Source organism: Hibiscus syriacus, unplaced genomic scaffold (genome assembly GCF_006381635.1).
Source record: "Hibiscus syriacus cultivar Baekdansim isolate YM2019G1 unplaced genomic scaffold, ASM638163v2 tig00116997_pilon, whole genome shotgun sequence".
In the NCBI taxonomy this organism is placed as follows: Eukaryota; Viridiplantae; Streptophyta; class Magnoliopsida; order Malvales; family Malvaceae; genus Hibiscus; species Hibiscus syriacus.
The window spans coordinates 3,327,320-3,345,908 of NW_024063513.1; the positions used below are offsets into that span (position 1 = coordinate 3,327,320).

At 36.9% G+C, this 18,589-nt stretch overlaps 2 protein-coding genes across 2 annotated transcripts; one reads left to right on the forward strand and one right to left on the reverse strand.

The window, feature by feature from the left end:
* Positions 1–12,590: 12,590 nt before the first annotated feature.
* Positions 12,591–14,961, forward strand: LOC120194407 (tubulin beta chain-like). Its single transcript, XM_039196717.1, has 3 exons — positions 12,591–13,059; positions 13,738–14,007; positions 14,136–14,961. Exons 1-3 carry the CDS (start codon positions 12,666–12,668, stop codon positions 14,810–14,812), a joined length of 1,341 nt encoding a protein of 446 aa, XP_039052648.1. The 5' UTR covers positions 12,591–12,665; the 3' UTR covers positions 14,813–14,961.
* A 172-nt stretch (positions 14,962–15,133) lies between these two features.
* Positions 15,134–17,968, reverse strand: LOC120194156. Its single transcript, XM_039196547.1, has 5 exons — positions 17,656–17,968; positions 17,170–17,382; positions 16,870–17,018; positions 16,717–16,785; positions 15,134–16,628 (listed from the first exon to the last, which is right to left on the reverse strand). Exons 1-5 carry the CDS (start codon positions 17,851–17,853, stop codon positions 15,338–15,340), a joined length of 1,920 nt encoding a protein of 639 aa, XP_039052478.1. The 5' UTR covers positions 17,854–17,968; the 3' UTR covers positions 15,134–15,337.
* Between the last annotated feature and the right edge of the window lie 621 nt (positions 17,969–18,589).

Genomic DNA, 18,589 nt, shown 5'->3' on the forward strand with positions numbered 1-18,589 from the left:
ACCAGAGGGCATGAAGAATGAAGACTGGACTCTTCTTAACAGACAAGCCCTCGGAGTTATCCGACTGACGTTATCCCGCAATGTTGCTTTCAAAATAGCAAAGGAAAAGACCATGGTGGGTCTTATAGCGACTCTCTCTAGTATGTATGAGAAGCCATCAGTCTCAAACAAAGTTTACTTGATGAGACGATTATTCAATTTGCGGATGGCGGAAAGGGCATCAGTGACTCAACACCTAAATAAGCTCAACACAATCACAACCCAGTTGAGTTCCGTGGAAATTGAATTCGATGATGAAGTTCGAGCTTTAATTCTTTTATCATCTCTACCAGACAGTTGGAATGATACTGTTACAACAGTTAGTAGCTCGTCGTGAAATAGCAAATTAAAATTCAACGATGTTCGAGATCTGGTATTGAGTGAAGAATTTTGACGGAGAGAATCGGGTGAAGCATCAAGCTCCTCAGCCTTGCACACGGAGTCTAGAGGGAGAACTTCAGAAAGAAATTCAAATCGTGGAAGATCGAAATCCAGAAGGGGAAAATCAAGAGCGGGAAAGAAATATTTTACATGTTATAATTGTGGCAAGAAAGGTCACTTTAAAAGAGATTACCTTGCACTGAAGAGAGATACTGGTGCATAAGAATCTGCAAACGTGACAGATGAGACAGGTGATGCCATGATTCTAAGCGTCAACAGTCCGATTGAATCATGGATCTTGGATTCAGGGGCATCTTTCCACTCCACCCCATGTTGAGAACTCATGGAAAACTATGTCAGTGGTGATTTTGGGAAGGTTCATCTAGCTGATGATGAAACCTTGAAGATCGTCGGAAAAGGATACATCCGATTAAAGTTGCCAAACCAGACCACCTGGAAGCTGAAAGGAGTGAGGCATATTCCTGTCTCAAAAGAAATTTGATTTCTGTAGGGCAACTTGATGGAGAATGATATAATACAACCTTTTCAGGATGTGAATAAAAGATTACCAAAGGAGCACTCGTCATTGCTCGTGGTAAAAAGACTGGAACTCTCTTTGTAACCTTAAACGTAGAGAATATCATTGCAGTAGCAGATGCTGATGGAAAATCAAACCTATGGCACCAAAGGCTTGGCCATATGAGAGAGAAAGGGATGAATATACTTTTGTCAAAAGGGAAACAGCCGGATCTAAAGAGTGTAGATGTCGGACAATGCGAGGATTGCATCTTTGGCAAACAAAAGAAAGTCAATTTTGCAAAGATTGGTAAGACACCCAAGGCAAAAAAGTTAGAGTTGGTTCATACTGATGTATGGTGACCATCTCCAGTTCCATCTCTTGCAGGCTCATTATATTATGTCACCTTCATCGATGATTCTACGAGGAAGGTGTGGGTTTATTTTCTGAAGAAGAAATCAGAAGTCTTTGATACCTTCAGAAAATAGAAAGCCATGGTGGAAAATGAGACTAGTTTGAAAGTCAAGCGGTTGAGGTCTGACAATGGAGGAGAGTACAGAAACAGTAGATTCAGAGATTTCTGCGTAAACAATGGGATTAAGATGGAGACAACAGTTCCCATGACACCGCAGCAGAATGGCGTAGCAGAGCGCATGAACATAACTCTGAATGAACGTGTCAGAAGCATGCGGATACATGTCGGATTGCCAAAATTTTTATGGGTTGAAGCTATCAACACTGCATCTTACCTAATCAATCGTGGGCCCTCAGTTCCCTTGGATGGTGGAATACCATAGGAAGTTTGGAGCAAGAAAGAAATAAACCTTTCACACTTAAGAGTGTTTGGCTGTATTTCTTATGTATACATAGATTCTGCTGAAAGAAGTAAACTTGATGCCAAGTCCAACAAATGTGTCTTTGTTGGTTATGGTGGTGATGAGTTCGGTTACCAATTTTGGGACTATGAAAATCGGAAGATCATCAGAAGCAGAGAGGTCATTTTCAATGAGAATGTGATGTACAAAGACATGTCAACCATAGAATCAAATAGCTCCAACACCGAAGCTGAAACAAAGGAATATGCTGAGTTCGAGGAGATTTCTGGAAATGATGTTCAAATCAGTCCTGAAGTAGTTCAAGAAGAACCAGGCACACCAGAATTAAGACGTTCCTCCAGAATTCCTAAATCAACCCAGCGTTATTCGCCTTCTTTGCACTACTTGTTGCTGACTGACAATGGTGAACCAGAATGTTATGATGAAGCAATGTAGGTGGAGGATTCAGTCAAGTGGGAGTCTTCCATGAAAGATGATATGGACTCGCTTATGTCAAATCAGACGTGGGAATTAGCTTAATTACCACCAGGCAAGAAAGCGTTCCATAATAAGTGGATTTACATGATCAAAGAAGAGCACGATGAGAGCAAACGCTACAAAGCAAGATTGGTTGTCAAAGGTTTTCAGAAAAAATAAGGTATTGACTATAATGAAATTTTCTCTCCAATCGTGAAACTGTCTACAATCAGATTGATGTTGAAAATTGTAGCTGCAGAGAATCTACATCTTGAGCAATTAGATGTGAAAATAGCTTTCCTTCATAGTGATTTGGATGAAGAAATCTATATGAGGCAGCCAGAGGGCTTCATAGAGGCAGGCAAGAAAAAATTGGTATGCAGGTTGAAGAAGAGCTTGTATGGTTTAAAACAAGCTCCTAGACAGTGGTACAAAAAGTTCGATAGCTTCATGAGTAGCAGTGGTTTTACTAGATTCCAAGCAGATCATTGTTGTTACATCAAGAAATTTGACAACAACTTCATTATTTTATTGTTGTACGTTGATGACATGCTCGTTGTAGGTTCAGACATGCAATAGATTATAAACTTAAAGCAAAAATTATCGAATCAGTTTGCAATGAAAGATCTTGGCGCTGCAAAGTAGGTTATTGGGATGAGGATTAAAAGAGACACAAAGTCAAGGACTTTGATGTTATCACAAGCTGAGTACATCAACAAAGTACTCTCCATGTTCAACATGCAAGATGTTAAACCAGTAAGTACACCTTTAGGTGTTCATTTTAGACTCTCTAAGGAACAGTAATCAAAGACGGAGGAAGAACGTGCATACACGGTGAAGGTGTCGTATGCCTCAACAATTAGAAGTCTGATGTATGTCATGGTTTGTACTAGACCAGATATTGCTCATGCAGTGGGAGCTGTTAGCAGGTACATGAATAATCCATGCAAGGTACACTGGGAAGCAGTCAAATGAATTCTCATATATCTGCGGGGTACTACAAACAAAGCACTTTGTTTCAAATGTGGAGATACAATACTGACATGCTATGTAGATGCTGACTTAGTCAGAAATATTGATATCAGAAGGAGCACTACAGGGTATGTCTATACTATAGGAGGTAATGTAGTGAGTTGGGTTTCTCAACTACAAAAGATAGTTGTTCTCTCCACAACTGAAGCAGAATATGTAGCTGTTACGGAAGCCAGCAAGAAGATGGTTTGGCTCTAAAGTTTCTTGGAAAAGTTAGGCAAGAAACAAGAAAACATTGTCTTGTATTACGACAGTCAAAGTACTATCCATCTAGCAAAGAATCCGTCTTTTCATTACAGGACGAAGCACATACAATTAAGATATCATTATATCCGGTCTCTTCTGGAAGATTGGTTTTTGAAACTTAAGAAGATTAATGGAGCTCAAAATTTTGCAAACATGTTGATAAAGACAGTGACCACGGACAAACTGAAGTTGTGTTCAGCTTCAGTTGGCATGCTAGAATAACAAGACTAGAAATGTTGTTGCATTGATCGAGGTGTGAAGACATATTAAAATCAGTCTTCAAGTAGGAGATTGTTAGAAAAAGTCAACAAAGAAGGCTTGGGGGCTTGGTTTTTCAGCAAAGTAAACACTGCAAATGCACATTTCAAAAAGGGTGGGCACCGAATTTGGTGCCCAATTTTTAATTAAATAGGGTTAATTATAAGATTAGTCCCTAAGCTTCAACTATAAATATCATAACCCATTTAGCTTCAAAATGATCCCAAATCATTTCTTTCTCCCAATACTAGAGAGCTTTCTTGTGAGTAGTGAGTGTTTTGTAAACACATGTAAATTTTCTCTCTTAGTAAAAGATCTGCAGCAGTCTGGAGACGTAGGCATAATTGGCTGAACTTCGTTATCAATTTTGGGTATTATTTTTCCGCTTTTATTTTGCATTCTCACTAATCTGGTTATAAGAAAATTACTCGTACTCGTTTATTTCCCAACAGAAATAATCCACGAGATTCATCTGTTCTTTACAACCCAAAGATAATGAATAAAAATAAAGCAAATGGGTGGAGGAAAATCTTCCAACGCACGCTGCCGAAGTTTCCTCGGCCACCATGATCAACTTCAATGACGTTAACTCCTCTCGGACGCCATGCTCATCATTCCCTAAAGTCACCAATGGAGGAACACCATGGAAAAGATAATAATAAAATGAAGAAGAAGAAGAAGAAAACTAAGAAACGTTTCAGCTCACCAAACTCCCAAAATGAGAGAATGAAAAATATGATAATAGATCTTTTTCTAAGTGACGTCATATTCTATAAATTTCCAAGGAATGCACTTATGGTAATGTACCAAATTTTCTATAGCACCCTAGGATAATTCCCTCTATGTGAATGTGAGTACAATAGGTGGAAGTAGACCCCTTTTAGGTAGTTAGCAGCAATAAACAAGTTCTGAAAATACAACTATCATTTATGAAAATATAATCTGTCTTTTTCTGTGCCCAGAAATGTCAAGGCATTTCATTCTACTTCAGCTTGTTATGCCACGACATCTTTCCTCGTACACCTTTACTCCTTACATTTTGCAAATTACAAACAAACAACCAAACATTTCCCATAACATAACACTTTCACAAACAAAATGTCAAGGTAAAACACATCCACCAAATGCAATTACATGATTCTAAATGCATCTAAAATGAACATATATGAGCCTTTAGACAATCAATAGCTTAAGTTAAAAGGTCTTAAATATAATATTTTTACGGAGTTATCATCATGCTACACATTTTCTTGATGAGACATACTATTAAGATCCTCCAATTAAGATCTTCCACATTTTCCTCGCGTAGCTAAGGGCTCGAAATAACACTCTTCTCCTATGTAGCACCCTAATCGAAGCATCCCACTAAGCAGTGAGATTCGATTTCTCTTTTAAAACCCGTAAAGGGAAAAATGTTGGCCATGTCCCAGTTTGTCACACATAAAGCAAAACAAGCAAAGTTTTTGATATTGGAACGTGGCATAAGTAAACGAACCATTTGGCAATGCAACCTTCTTCTTTCTCTTTGAAGATTTCCGAATATCGATCCCCACCCAAATGCGAAGGCATCCTCGATAAGTCTACGAAACAACAGTAGTGTCATAATCAATAAACGAACCAATAAAATCTCCAAATTTCTTAGCGACTTGTTTGGATATATATCCCACCGGGAGAACGTTCACCAAATCCCGCAATTTAGCTTTTCGAGCGGTACAAGCATTTGATCTTCCTCCCTTCACAGCTGATGCATTATCAAAAGGTGAGAGTTGAAATACCAAGATCCCTCCGATTCAATCTTATCTGTATCGACTTCATCGTTTAAACGAAATAAATAACGATTGTCCCTCAATTTAGTGAATGAAATACCTCTGATAGGGTGCCAAACATTGGCAAGAGTTACCCGTATTGCCTAAAATTCACCATGCTTGTAGTCAAGAAATGACCGACCAAATAGTTTACAAAAGTGATCCGAGATAAATTCATCGCGCGCTCCAGAGTAAAAGCATCCTCCTTCTCATCACCTGAATTCAGATTCACTAACTTGCGATCAATCTCCCCCATAGCCAACTGGAAAACAAGATCAGGGACGTAAAAGGCTAGCGATGAACTAGATAATATGAGAAGAAAAAAAACGTGCCAAATACGATATAGAGAAAATACTGCCAAAAAACATATGGTTTATAATCAGACTTAAATGATACTTAAAATAGAAACATATGTTCTTCATGCATCAAATTAAACATATTAAAAGAATATAAAATTTTAATATTTTATCTAAATTTTATGAGTTAAATTAAAAATTGTTAATATAAATAACCAAATTGTATCAATTGAACGTTGAATGGCCAAAATTAGAACACACCGAAACAAAAGTGAACTCTCATGTAGTTTTACTCTTCTCCTATTTCATATCTTAAGCAATTAAATTATTCCAAATCGATATAAAATATTTTAATCAGTTTTCAAGCTTCAACGGACACTAATTATTAATCATTTTAAAATTTGATTTCTTCTCCTCGTTATATATTAAATTATTTATTTTTAGTATTATAAAATTCGGCCCAATCCAGCATCATTAGTGAAGTATAAACCGTGAGAAGAAACGACAAGTGGTCCAAGTGGGGCCCACAACTTTTATTGATATTATTATTATTATATAGTTTTAGTTTCTTCACTGTTACGGGAAAATCGCACCCCACATCAAAGGACAAGTTTGATGTTCGTTTATTGTACATCGGTCCCACCGAACCTTAAAATTAGATCTTGACCGTGCATCTTTTCAATTTCTACTCAATCGGACGACGGAAATCCGTTCTCAAATCCATTTCTCGATAGCTCACATAGTTTGACCACATAAGGAAAAAAACGCACACATGCTTCTTTTATTTGTTTCTTATTTTTATTTAAAAATAGAATTAATTTTCCAAGCTTCAATTGAGGTGCTCATTTCGACCTTCACATTTAAATTTACACTTTTACCCCCCCAAAACTTTAATTATTATCGATAATGTACTCTAATTTAGATTACCATTATCCTTCAAAGTGTGTTAGTGTTCTAAATGGAACGAACTGAATTTAAAAAAAATATTGTTATGAGATCTAGATTTGGACTCGATTAAATCTTATATTATTTTTGCTTTTCTTAAAAACTAATTTTCGAGTTAAGCCGTACCAATTCGAGTTTAGCGTGGAAAACTTTCGACCCAACCTAAAATAATGAAGTAATTATATTTAATATATTTTACGATACATTCAAATATTATATATTTTATATCCATCTCTGATTCTTAATTATGACACATTCAAATATTATTATATGTGGATCATGTTTAATAATATTCTAATCAAAATCCGATATATTTCGATTATCGATTTGCATGGTTATGATTTATAATGATTGATTTTGAATATATTTCAATTATCAATCTATCTAGTGTTCCGATTCTAATCGTAATAATTTGAAACTGTTGATTGTATTTATAATTATGTTAGTCCGTTATTTAAATTAATTCCAACAAACCCAAAGAACTATAAAGTGGAGGACAAGAGTGTAAAAAACGAAAATGAGAAACGCATTTCAGATAAAGAGATTGAATAAATAAATTTTCATTGTTACGTAAATGCAAGTTTTGATAAATTTATGTTGCCCATTTGTGTATATGGTAAATTTATCTCAATTTTGATTAACCAATAAAGAAATAATATGCATTGTTATCTTCCAAAAAAACTATTAATTTACTATAAAAAAAAAAGTGACGTGATATATTAACTCAACTTTCGTTAATATCACATTGTTGATTTAACAGTAGCACCTGTAGTAAAAACAAATTACTTCTTTTAAAATAAAAATTCATTTAGATTCCGACGGCATCAAAAACTACATCTTATTTGATACATTTTGGTTCATTAAAATAAAACCAATAAAGATTGATGATCGACAAAGCCCAGCTAGCGAGATCATGGGCAGTTCTATTGGCCTCTCGATTGACAAATCGCACCTTGAGTGTTGGATGGCTAGAAAGGATCTTGGAGTTTCGTTGAACATCAATCGGATCACCGAAATGTTGCCATTAGAATTTGCCAGCCGATTAACAATTGAAATGGCATCACCTTCAATTATCACTCGATCCCATCCATTTTCGATTGCTAAGGCCCTCGATGAAAATAGCAGCCTCCGTTGATTCAACATGTTGAGGTCCTTTGAGTCCACGCGCAACCTCTCCTGTTACGAGGCCATGATGATCACGGGCAACCACACTTATAGCCGCATCCAAGGTGTTTGGAATGAAAGCCCCATCCACATTAATTTTAATCTACCCTGCCAACGGTTTGGACCATCGTTTGACTGACCGATTAGGCAGCTTCAGTGTGCGGTCTGTTTGCTTCCTCAACCTCTCTTCCCAGGAACCATGCGGCATTAACCACTTCTGTCGGTGATTGAAGCTCCATTTCATGAAGGAACAAGTTAAAAATTTAGTAATTGTAATGTAAGTTGTAAAAGTTTGGTAACTAAAATACAAGTAACCTAACAACCCGTTTGGTTCACGGATTTCTACATTCCTAGGAGGAATTTTGTTTTCCCAGATTAAGATACTCATGATTGGATAGGTCATATTCCCAAGTGAGGGTAAAAATTAAATACCAACAGTGGTTTTTTTGTTTTGTTTAACTGGGAATTCAAATACCACATCTCCCTTAGGTATTTGTTTATTCCCGTCCTGTTGGCTAAATTACCCTTCTTCCCGTTAGCTTGGTTCTGGTTGAAACAAAATTTCTTCTTCTTCGATTTGGCGAGAGTTGCGAAGATCTGTCCATTACTGCTCCAACGAACTTCTTCTGTGGTGCTCTAGCTCTATCTGCTAATATGTTGTTAGGTTTGTCTACTTTGCTTCTGGTTCGTTCAGCGTTTGTCCTCCCCCCTCCCTCAGTTCCTTACCTTAGGGTACTTGTTTTTGTTTTCAATTAAAAAAATTGAACTTTTTTTGTTTTTTGGGTTTTAGCCGGCGCTGCCGATTGGAATGTGGGGCAGCTAGCAGTGGATTTATTAGTAGCATCAATGAAAGCTGAGAGAATTGGACACTTAGATGATCCCTTTGTGCTTCCCTGCATTGGAAACGATGCTTATACCCTATTCCTTGCGACGACATTGCCCTTCCTCTCGAAGGTGCTCACTTTACTCCCCTTTCATATTGTTTGTTATAGTAAGCTTGGACTAATATATTAGAACTTGAGTACGTTCTTTCTTGATCTTTTAGCTTACGAATCGTCTTTCAGTCATCTCACTCTTCTCCAACAGCGGTCTCTGGTTGTTATGGTATCGCTTCAATTATAGTTAGAATGATTCGATTATATTTTCTTGTTGCAAGTATGTTCTGCTGCCATAACCTTCTGAGATGGTTAACATTGTGTTGAACTATGTTTTGATATAACAATTTAAGGCAAAATGTTTTTGGACTTGAATTGAATTTGCAAAATGTTTTTGGATTTGAATTGAATTTATTCAAAGTTTTCAAAAGGTTTCAAAAATAATTCAAAGTCCATTAAATTCGGATTTGAGCAAAAATACTAAAGGGAGTCAAAGTGCATCCATGCATCCCTGCAGTGCATCCCTGCAGTGCATCCATGCATCTGCACTAATGCATCGATGCATCAGGCAATGCATCCATGTACCCAAACATCGAATGCAATTAGTGCATCGATGCATCCTTGCCATGCATCGATGCATCCTGCCATGCATCCATGCATCAAGGCTGCAACGGCTAGTAACGGCTAGTTTATTTGAATTTAATGAAGGGGTATCGATGCACCTTGATCATGCATCGATGCATCATGTTATGGGAAGCCTTTTTGAGTAGAAAAATCATCCCCAAACGACTCCAAAACATCCCCAACGGCTATATACAACATCAAACACATTCCAAGCTATAAATACAAGCTGAGGACACTTGAAGAAGTAAGAGAACAACCATCCAAGCAATCAAACACAAGAGAAGAGTTTTTCATTCTTATTTCATCTTTCTCTTGTAAATATTTTGTTCTTGTGAGCTTAATTCTTGTAAACACCTACCTTAGAGAGGTTTTCTTGTTTACATTTCTTATCCTTTTGTAAAGGGGAAAGGTTCTAGCTTAGCCCGTGTAAAAGCTAGGGAAAGGTTCTAGTTTAGCCCGGAAAAACTAGGGAGTTGTAAGGTTATCTCTTTGTCCTCAAAAGAAAGAACAAATTAGTGAATTTGTTGGAAAATCCTTGGTGAGGAGCTAAGGTAGTGGATGTAGACTTTGGTTGATAAAGTCGAACCACTCTAAATCGCTCCCTAAACTTAAAACCATTCCGACCCCTCTTTGCAAACCATTCCGGTTGTCGATTCGAGCTTCCGAAAATCCTAACACATTGAATACTCATCATCGATTTAAGGTCGTTTTACTACTTAAAACTAAACTAGAAGGATAATAACCATTGAATTTACTTGTAAACTGCTTGTTATTTTTTATTTGATCGTTATTAGAAAGCAACTGTGTTAACTAAATGATTAGTCAGTTCGATACAGGGAACCCCATTAATAAAAATTTCTGAATTTATATAGTTAAGTGCCTGGATTGGTGTCCTATGCTAATGGATTATTTTCTTTCAATTACCTTCTTGAAGCAATGAATGACTACTTTTAGATCGAGTGTTGGGTCATTTCTGATTGTCCTGACTGAGTTGAAATTCAATTGTGAACTAACTGTATCCTTTTTGCCATTGTTAAAATTTGTCTTCCACATAATTTCCCCCCTTCATTTTCAAGCTATACAAAACTTGAATGTAGATTGAATGATTTGATATTTGAATGGTCATTCTAAACAGGGGCGAATGGTTGAATTTGCCAAATACTTGGTAAATTTTGCTGCTGCAAGTGGAAAAAAACATGTTGTTCTGCTTTCTAGCTTGGATTTTGGAAAGTGGCAAAAAATTGACATGTCAAGGTAGTTCATCCTGAATTTTTCTCTGCTGTTAGTTCATGTTATCATATGTTGGGGGCAGTAAGTCATTCCTTGGAAATATACTTCTGTTCTGGGATATAACCTTGGCAACTGGCAATGTGGTTTCAGTGGTCTGCAGATACAATTCTTATTTTACAACTGCAAATGATGGAGATTGTATGTCGGTATTTTTTTATTTTGACTTTAGAATATGGTCCCAACTTTTTTGTCTAGCTTTACTAGGTATATGTGAAGATTTTGACTTGGAGAATTTTTTATGTAGAATGTCATGGCTATTATCTTTTGTAAGTCTGAACATTGTTGTTGTTTTTTATGGTTAATGTTATACTTATTTTTGTTTTGTGAGCTAAACAAATAACGTAAGCTTATCTCTTATCCTTCAGTTTGCACTTTTACTTAATTATGTTCCGAACACCTATTTACTTCTCAATTTTCATTCTTTATATCAGGTTGATCCTTATTCCATGTAAGCTTGATTTAAATTGTTTTACTATATTGGGATGACAGAGCATTCCCTGGAATGGGGTGAACAAGAAATAGAAGCATTATATGTGCTTTTAAAAAAGGGATTAATTGTTACTTCGACAATGTTAAAAATAAAATTGGGAATGGTTGCTAATGCTCTGCTCCAAACATGGACAAAAAATTCAACAGCCAGATTTTCGAATCGAACATCAATCTTCGGGAATTCCAAATCCACTCTGCATCCCCACAAACTAGAGCAAATTTTAAACAACAATGAAGAACACTCTAGGGGAAAATAATAATAACAACATCAATCAAGAACTTCAAAATAAAATGATGAAATTATTGAATGAATAAATATAAATTTTACTTTTTGTTCTGATTTTAAAAAATGTTTAAATTATAAAATTTAGCTTTTGTAATCTTTAAGAGTAAAATGGTTCATCTATTAAAATTTTTATATGCTTATTTAGTTAAAGAATGATGTAAAATTGTAATATATTTTTAGATAATTAATGTAAAAAATAATATTATTTATAATTAAAATAATACATGATATATTTACTCTTTTATTCTACCCATTTATCTTATAAATTTTATAAATATATATATACATATATATATATATATATATATATAAATTTTATTAAAAAGTATATAAATTTAAAATAATAAAGTAATATATTTTTTATGCTTTTTTATATGAATATTTTAATTTAAATATTTAGAATTCCACCTATTAACATATATAGTACAATAACAATTTGATAAAATATACATTCCAATAATCTCATATTCCTTCAACCAAACACTGTAATCATACATTCCTGTCAAACAAACCAAACACAGTAATGTAATATTCCTAATAATTCTATTCCCTGGTAATCTTATATTCTCACTGGTAATTTTACATTCTGTGCACCAAACACACTTTAAATGTTAAGTGACTAATGTGGTTTACTCTTTTTCTTCAAGCTTGTGCTTCTTTGTCGGTGACCAGTTGAATGCATCTCCAGGTTTTCCCTTTGTTAAATAACTATATGTTTCTTCAAAGCAAAAATATCTAATGGAGCTTTGGAAAAAATGGTTGAAATGGGAGGATGGAAAATTTTCTTAATCCGACGGCTGATTTTGGCGCTCTTTGAATGACGCAGATTTTACCTTGACTTTACAAATTTAATCCGACGGCTGTCATAAACCCGCCATAAGTTCAACCGTATTCTGAAGTTTTCGTTGTAGAATGAATGATTCAAAATCTGTTTGCCTCTCTCTTTCATCTATTAAAAGCAAAGCGTTGATAAGGAAGGCTACACAGTTAAGCCCAGTCCAACATTCACTCCCGTCCATACATTCCCCAACAAAAGGCAAAGCGATCCATTTTCTTCAATTCCCCGTCACCTTGTTTGTCCCACTAAAAACTAAGAGAGAAGAATCAAAACCCTTGGGAAGAAACCATGAGAGAAATCTTGCATATCCAAGGAGGTCAATGTGGGAACCAGATCGGGGCCAAGTTCTGGGAAGTCATATGCGACGAGCATGGAATCGACAACACCGGCAAGTATAAAGGCGACTCCGAACTTCAGCTGGAGCGTATTAATGTCTACTACAATGAAGCCAGTGGCGGTAGGTATGTCCCTCGTGCCGTTCTCATAGATCTGGAACCCGGCACCATGGACTCCGTCAGATCTGGGCCTTTTGGGCAGATCTTTCGTCCCGATAACTTCGTCTTCGGTCAGTCTGGTGCTGGGAACAACTGGGCCAAGGGTCATTACACCGAGGGAGCAGAGCTCATTGATTCCGTTCTTGATGTCGTAAGAAAAGAAGCTGAGAATTGTGATTGTTTGCAGGGTATCTATCATCCCTATAACTTTTACATTTTTTTATTTGCATGTTTTATTCGTTTTTACCTTAAATTTCTATTGTATTTGTCCTCGGTTTTCGCTTTATGAAATTGGTTTGTTCTTGATCGTTGGTTCGTTGTTTCGATAACATTTTTGCAGTGCAGATTATATGTTCTTCTCTGTTATACATATGGAACATGACCGTTTTGAAGTAAGATTGTGATATATAAGAATGACTTTGTTAAGGCGTAGAATCTATATTATGATATCTTTAATTGTCTTGTGTTTCAGGAATTGAAATTTATTTTCACCTGTCTTGCTTTGAAGTTTTTGTGGTTGCCTTATGGACCTTATGGACTGTTTTTGCATTTAGCTTGGTGTTCAATTTCCATGAAAGCTGTTCTGGTTGGTTTGCTTCTGTATAGAAAATATATGTTGCAAGCCTGTCCTCTTTAATTCCATTTAACTTGATTATCCAACCCATTTGTTTATGTTTCATGTAATTGTGTTTAATATCAATCTTGTCTATATTGTCACCTCAGCTGGCTTGGTTCCTTTTTAGTTCATACAATCTTATGTTTTGAACTTGTTCTTGCCTTAGAGCTTTTTGTTACCAATAGATGGCCTAAGAAAGAAAGAAGCTGTGACTTCCTTCAATTCTCACTTTTATGTGCCTTTGCGACAGGATTTCAAGTTTGTCATTCTTTGGGAGGGGGTACTGGATCTGGAATGGGAACCCTTCTTATTTCCAAAATAAGGGAGGAGTATCCAGATCGCATGATGTTGACGTTTTCGGTCTTCCCTTCTCCTAAGGTGTCCGATACAGTTGTTGAACCATACAATGCTACCCTTTCTGTTCACCAGCTTGTTGAGAACGCTGATGAATGCATGGTGTTGGACAATGAAGCTCTCTATGACATCTGCTTCCGCACCCTCAAGCTCGCCACTCCAACCTGTAAGTTCTGATTTTTCATTACAAATGGCCTAGTTTTATTTGCCAAGGAACTGCCATGGAATCAGTTTTGGAAATCCCAATTATATATGATCTGCCTGCCATCTGATTCTTCTTTAAACTTGACTCAGTTGGTGATCTTAACCACCTCATATCTGCCACCATGAGTGGTGTCACATGCTGTCTAAGGTTCCCTGGACAGCTGAACTCTGATCTCCGTAAGCTGGCCGTTAATCTTATCCCCTTCCCTCGACTACACTTCTTCATGGTTGGATTTGCACCCTTGACATCCAGAGGATCACAGCAGTACCGGAACCTGACTGTTCCTGAGCTGACTCAGCAGATGTGGGATGCCAAAAACATGATGTGTGCTGCTGACCCACGCCATGGCCGTTACCTAACTGCTTCTGCCATGTTCCGGGGTAAGATGAGCACTAAAGAGGTTGACGAACAAATGATCAATGTCCAGAATAAGAATTCGTCATACTTTGTTGAGTGGATTCCTAACAATGTGAAGTCTAGCGTGTGTGACATCCCACCCAAGGGTCTGAAAATGGCATCCACTTTCGTTGGAAATTCAACTTCGATTCAGGAGATGTTTAGGAGGGTTAGCGAACAGTTTACAGCAATGTTCAGGAGGAAAGCTTTCTTGCACTGGTACACTGGCGAGGGAATGGATGAGATGGAGTTTACTGAAGCCGAGAGCAATATGAATGATTTAGTTGCAGAGTATCAGCAATACCAGGATGCAACCGCGGATGACGACTACGAGGAAGGGGAAGAAGAAGAGGAGGAGCTTGCTGCTTGAGTGATATAACGATATGTATATCTTGGTTGGGTGTTATTTATGTTGTCAAACTTTGGTTGACATAACATAATATGAATGATTGTTGTTCGTCCTTGTATCTTTGATGGATTGAGTTCTCGTCTCTGCATTTGCTTCTAAAGCTTTTGATGAATGATAAGATTGTCTACTACTATTTCATTTTATATTTCAAGAAATAAAAAAAATGTATTGTTTGAGATTAGGATTGGATAATTTTGTTAATTCTAAAATATAAAAATACTACTGAAAAACATGCAACAGTTGTGGAGCCAGGTGAACACAATTACTGGACTGTAGAACTAAAATCTACTTTAATAGAAGACGTTCAAATTCTCTTCAACTATATCAGTTCATTTATAATGCTTCTTCACAACACATACAATGAATAGAAGCTGAAGATATACAAAGAATTAATGGTGGCTGTGGCAGAAAGGCAGTTCGAAGAGGGGGGGGGGGGGGGGAAATCACACTTAAACACCATCAAACTAAAGCCTAAATGGAAAGTCTTCATGTACTGGTAATGTCCCGGAAAACCTGAAGCCGATTCCTCCTCGATGAACCATTGCTTGATGAGGCATTGTATCCACCCGTCATAGCAAGTGATCGAGTTATATTTTCAATATGATGCTTAGAATGAACAGCATACTGATAAATTATGTTGGAATTCAGATTTTCATCACCAAAGTCATCACCCTTGTTAATCCCATCATCAGAGCTCTTCCCCAGATATTTTTTTCCACATTGAAATTCTTTTTTCTCTTCTTCTTCAACCATGTCTGCCCACGTTTTCTTATTTGGTGCAGCATTTGCCTGTTTTTCCTGTTCAATTTCTGGTTCATCTTTCGAAGAAACAGATGGTTCTACATTAAGACTTTGCACTGGATGAATAGTCACAGATTGCTTACTAAATGAATCGTCAACGGATTCTTCAGCCCATCTTCTCCTTCTATCTCTATTATTTAGCCACGACCAGGAGTTACTTGGCCGGGTGAATAAGCCTTCCTGAGACTCCTCTTCCTTTTCTAGGCCAACTGCAGAGTTTTTCGGCTTCACATTACTTGAAGAAGGTGGTTCTTCTTTAAGATTCCGGATTGAAGGTGAAGGCACACTTTCAGTGGTTACAGTTTGCTCAAAACATAGCTTTCGAATTGAATTTCTAACTGTGTCTTCTCCCCATCTTCCTCCTCTCCTCTGATCTGGAGTGTTGAAACCCCAAGAACATCGTTTTGGTTGGGTTAACAAAACTTCAAAGTTCTTCCTACAGCTTTCCTTCAGCTTGCTGGAATACACTGACCCTTCACTCGGTCGTTCAAAATACGATCCTTTTCTCATCCTCTCTGTTTGTGGAGTAGACTGTAAAATACCTTTCGGTCCAATCGGTGTGCATTGCGAACTTGTGTCATTATATCCACGGTATGATTCACTGTTTTGCTCATCTGCATGAGGCAATGTTCTCCTGTCTATACGCCAAGGACTATTGTCTTCACTTTTGGGAAAGAAAACACTAGCTTCCTTCAAAGTTCTATCCCTGTGTGATGTTGAGCATCTTCGGGTTTCTTTCCCTTTATCCGGTTCCTGTGCCACAGCCGGCTCTAACGTTGACTGCGACTCTACTTGCACCAGCATTTCCATAGCACGTTCATACGATTTTGAGTAGGATTCATCCATCTCTTCAGTTCCAGCTGAACCTTTGACTTCCTGAAGCAGTGACTTCGCTTCACTGATCCTATTCATGTGCATCAAGCAAATTGCCAGGTTGCATTGCTTATTCTTATCTGACTCCAGAGACAAAGCTTTTCTGTGATGATACAAAAATCAATGTCAAATATATTTATATACTCGCACATGTATATACCTTTAGGGAATATGAACATACAATAGCATACCTGTAATGTTGTTCAGCAATTCCATAATTATGTTGCTGGAGATAGGCCCAGGCCAGATTCCCTAGTATCCTGAAACAAATACAAATTTGCAGAAACTATAAGTTGAAAGAATGACAACAAATAAAGGGTATTAATGCAATCAATATATCCCACCTTGATTTCTCTTGTTCAATAGTAATCTGAATCTTCTTCCCTTGAGATCTTGCAATCTTTGTCTTCTTCCCACCGAAAACGGTTCCTTCCTCGATGTTCCACAGTTTGTTCTGAAGGATTTCAATCTCTTCATCAACCCTTCCAGACCTCTGCAACAACAAACGAATTCATTCTTAAAAATGTGTAGGGAAAATATTTGCATTTACACATGAGCTCCAAAGCTTCATTAATAGCAGGTGAATGAAAACTAAGCTTTAATGGAAATAAATGAGGCTTTAAAGATAAAGATTGATATAGTACCTTGTAGAGTTCAACAAGGACATTATCAAGAGATTCATGAGAATCATGAGGACAAAGATGGCGGAAAGATTTAATAGCCTCAATAGCCTCATCAGTTCTATTCAGTTGTTTCATTACGACAGCCATGTCTTTCAATGCACTGTCAACACGATCTCCGGCATTAATGGCTGCCCAGAACAGGGAAACGGCCTTGTTTGGGTCCTTGTCTATAAGCTGCGCATCCATAATCAAATTATAAATTTAAAGTAAGCCCACACTGAACTCTAAACCCTAAACTAATAACCAAATACTGCAAGTTCACATGCAATTCGGATTCCCGGGAATCCAAACCCTGTATAAGGCCAATGGGGGGTGATAGAAACGTGGGAAGAAGAAAAAAACAAGAAACTTTAGGGGATTAATCCATACAAAAGAACCGATAGTCAAGAAAATACCTAGGAAACAGTGAGAAGAAAATTGTTTACGATGGGAAATGGTGTAATTAACCTGAACATGCTTTGCCCTGCCATAAGGAGAATCGGAAGCTGGCACCTTATGGATGACATGAAAGTCTCCATTATTGGCCGGAGAAATCCTTTTCCTCTCTGACAATGGCAAGACGGTGGCGAACTGAGTTTTCTTCCATGCAGGGGGCTGTGGGGTCAAGAAACCCCTCTCTGGTAAGTCTTTGTCGCTTGACCACATGTATTCTCTGTTTTTCTCGGCAAAATCACCAAACCCTTTTCAAGATTGTCCAAGAAAGTGATTCTGTCAGTCGAAAAGAAGAATTTTCGATGGATACACTATTACTGCAACTCTTACTACCCTGAATAAAGGGAAAGAATCTATTAATTTGGACAAGGCCGTTGAATTTCTCTTCAATTCTCTCTTGTGATGATTTAGGGAACGGAAAGTCACTTTATCTCAGAATTCTTTTGCACTTTGATAAAAAGAAAGAAAGATTCCAGTAAACAATGACAAACTGAGAGAAAATTGAAAGAGAAAAAGGGAGAAGACGATGATGATTACGGGAGGAGACATCCGATGACAATCAAAAACGTAGTAGCCGTTATATAATTACTAGCCGTTGGGTTTTTAGCGTGCCTTTTATCTTTTTTTTATAACTATTGATTTCCGATTTATTAATTGAATATTAAGATTTGAACTGTTAATCTTGTTTACGGGATTAAGTGTCTCATCTTAGTAGACCGACCGGTTGTTAAAGTAAACTTATTGTTTTTTATTAAAAAAAATCAATTTATTGTTAGTTCTTTAGAATTTCTATTCCAAATTGATTTTTTTAATTTGCTCAAACTTTGATTTTATATGAAATAAAGATTGACATGTTAACTTTTAATTAGAATTGTGAAGTTGGTGCACCACGTAACATATAATAATTTCTTTCGCATGAACACCACATTTTAATAGATTGCCCATGTTA

Excerpts from the sequence above, each read along its gene's own strand:
- LOC120194156 (XM_039196547.1), bottom strand. The coding sequence starts at position 17,853 with ATGTGGTCAAGCGACAAAGACTTACCAGAGAGGGGTTTCTTGACCCCA. Across the intron at positions 17,383-17,655 it reads GCAGGGCAAAGCATGTTCAG|CTTATAGACAAGGACCCAAA; the intron begins GTTAATTACACC and ends ATGGATGCGCAG. Across the intron at positions 16,629-16,716 it reads ATTGCTGAACAACATTACAG|AAAAGCTTTGTCTCTGGAGT; the intron begins GTATGCTATTGT and ends GTATCATCACAG.
- LOC120194407 (XM_039196717.1), top strand. The coding sequence starts at position 12,666 with ATGAGAGAAATCTTGCATATCCAAGGAGGTCAATGTGGGAACCAGATC. Across the intron at positions 13,060-13,737 it reads GAATTGTGATTGTTTGCAGG|GATTTCAAGTTTGTCATTCT; the intron begins GTATCTATCATC and ends CCTTTGCGACAG. Across the intron at positions 14,008-14,135 it reads CAAGCTCGCCACTCCAACCT|TTGGTGATCTTAACCACCTC; the intron begins GTAAGTTCTGAT and ends AACTTGACTCAG.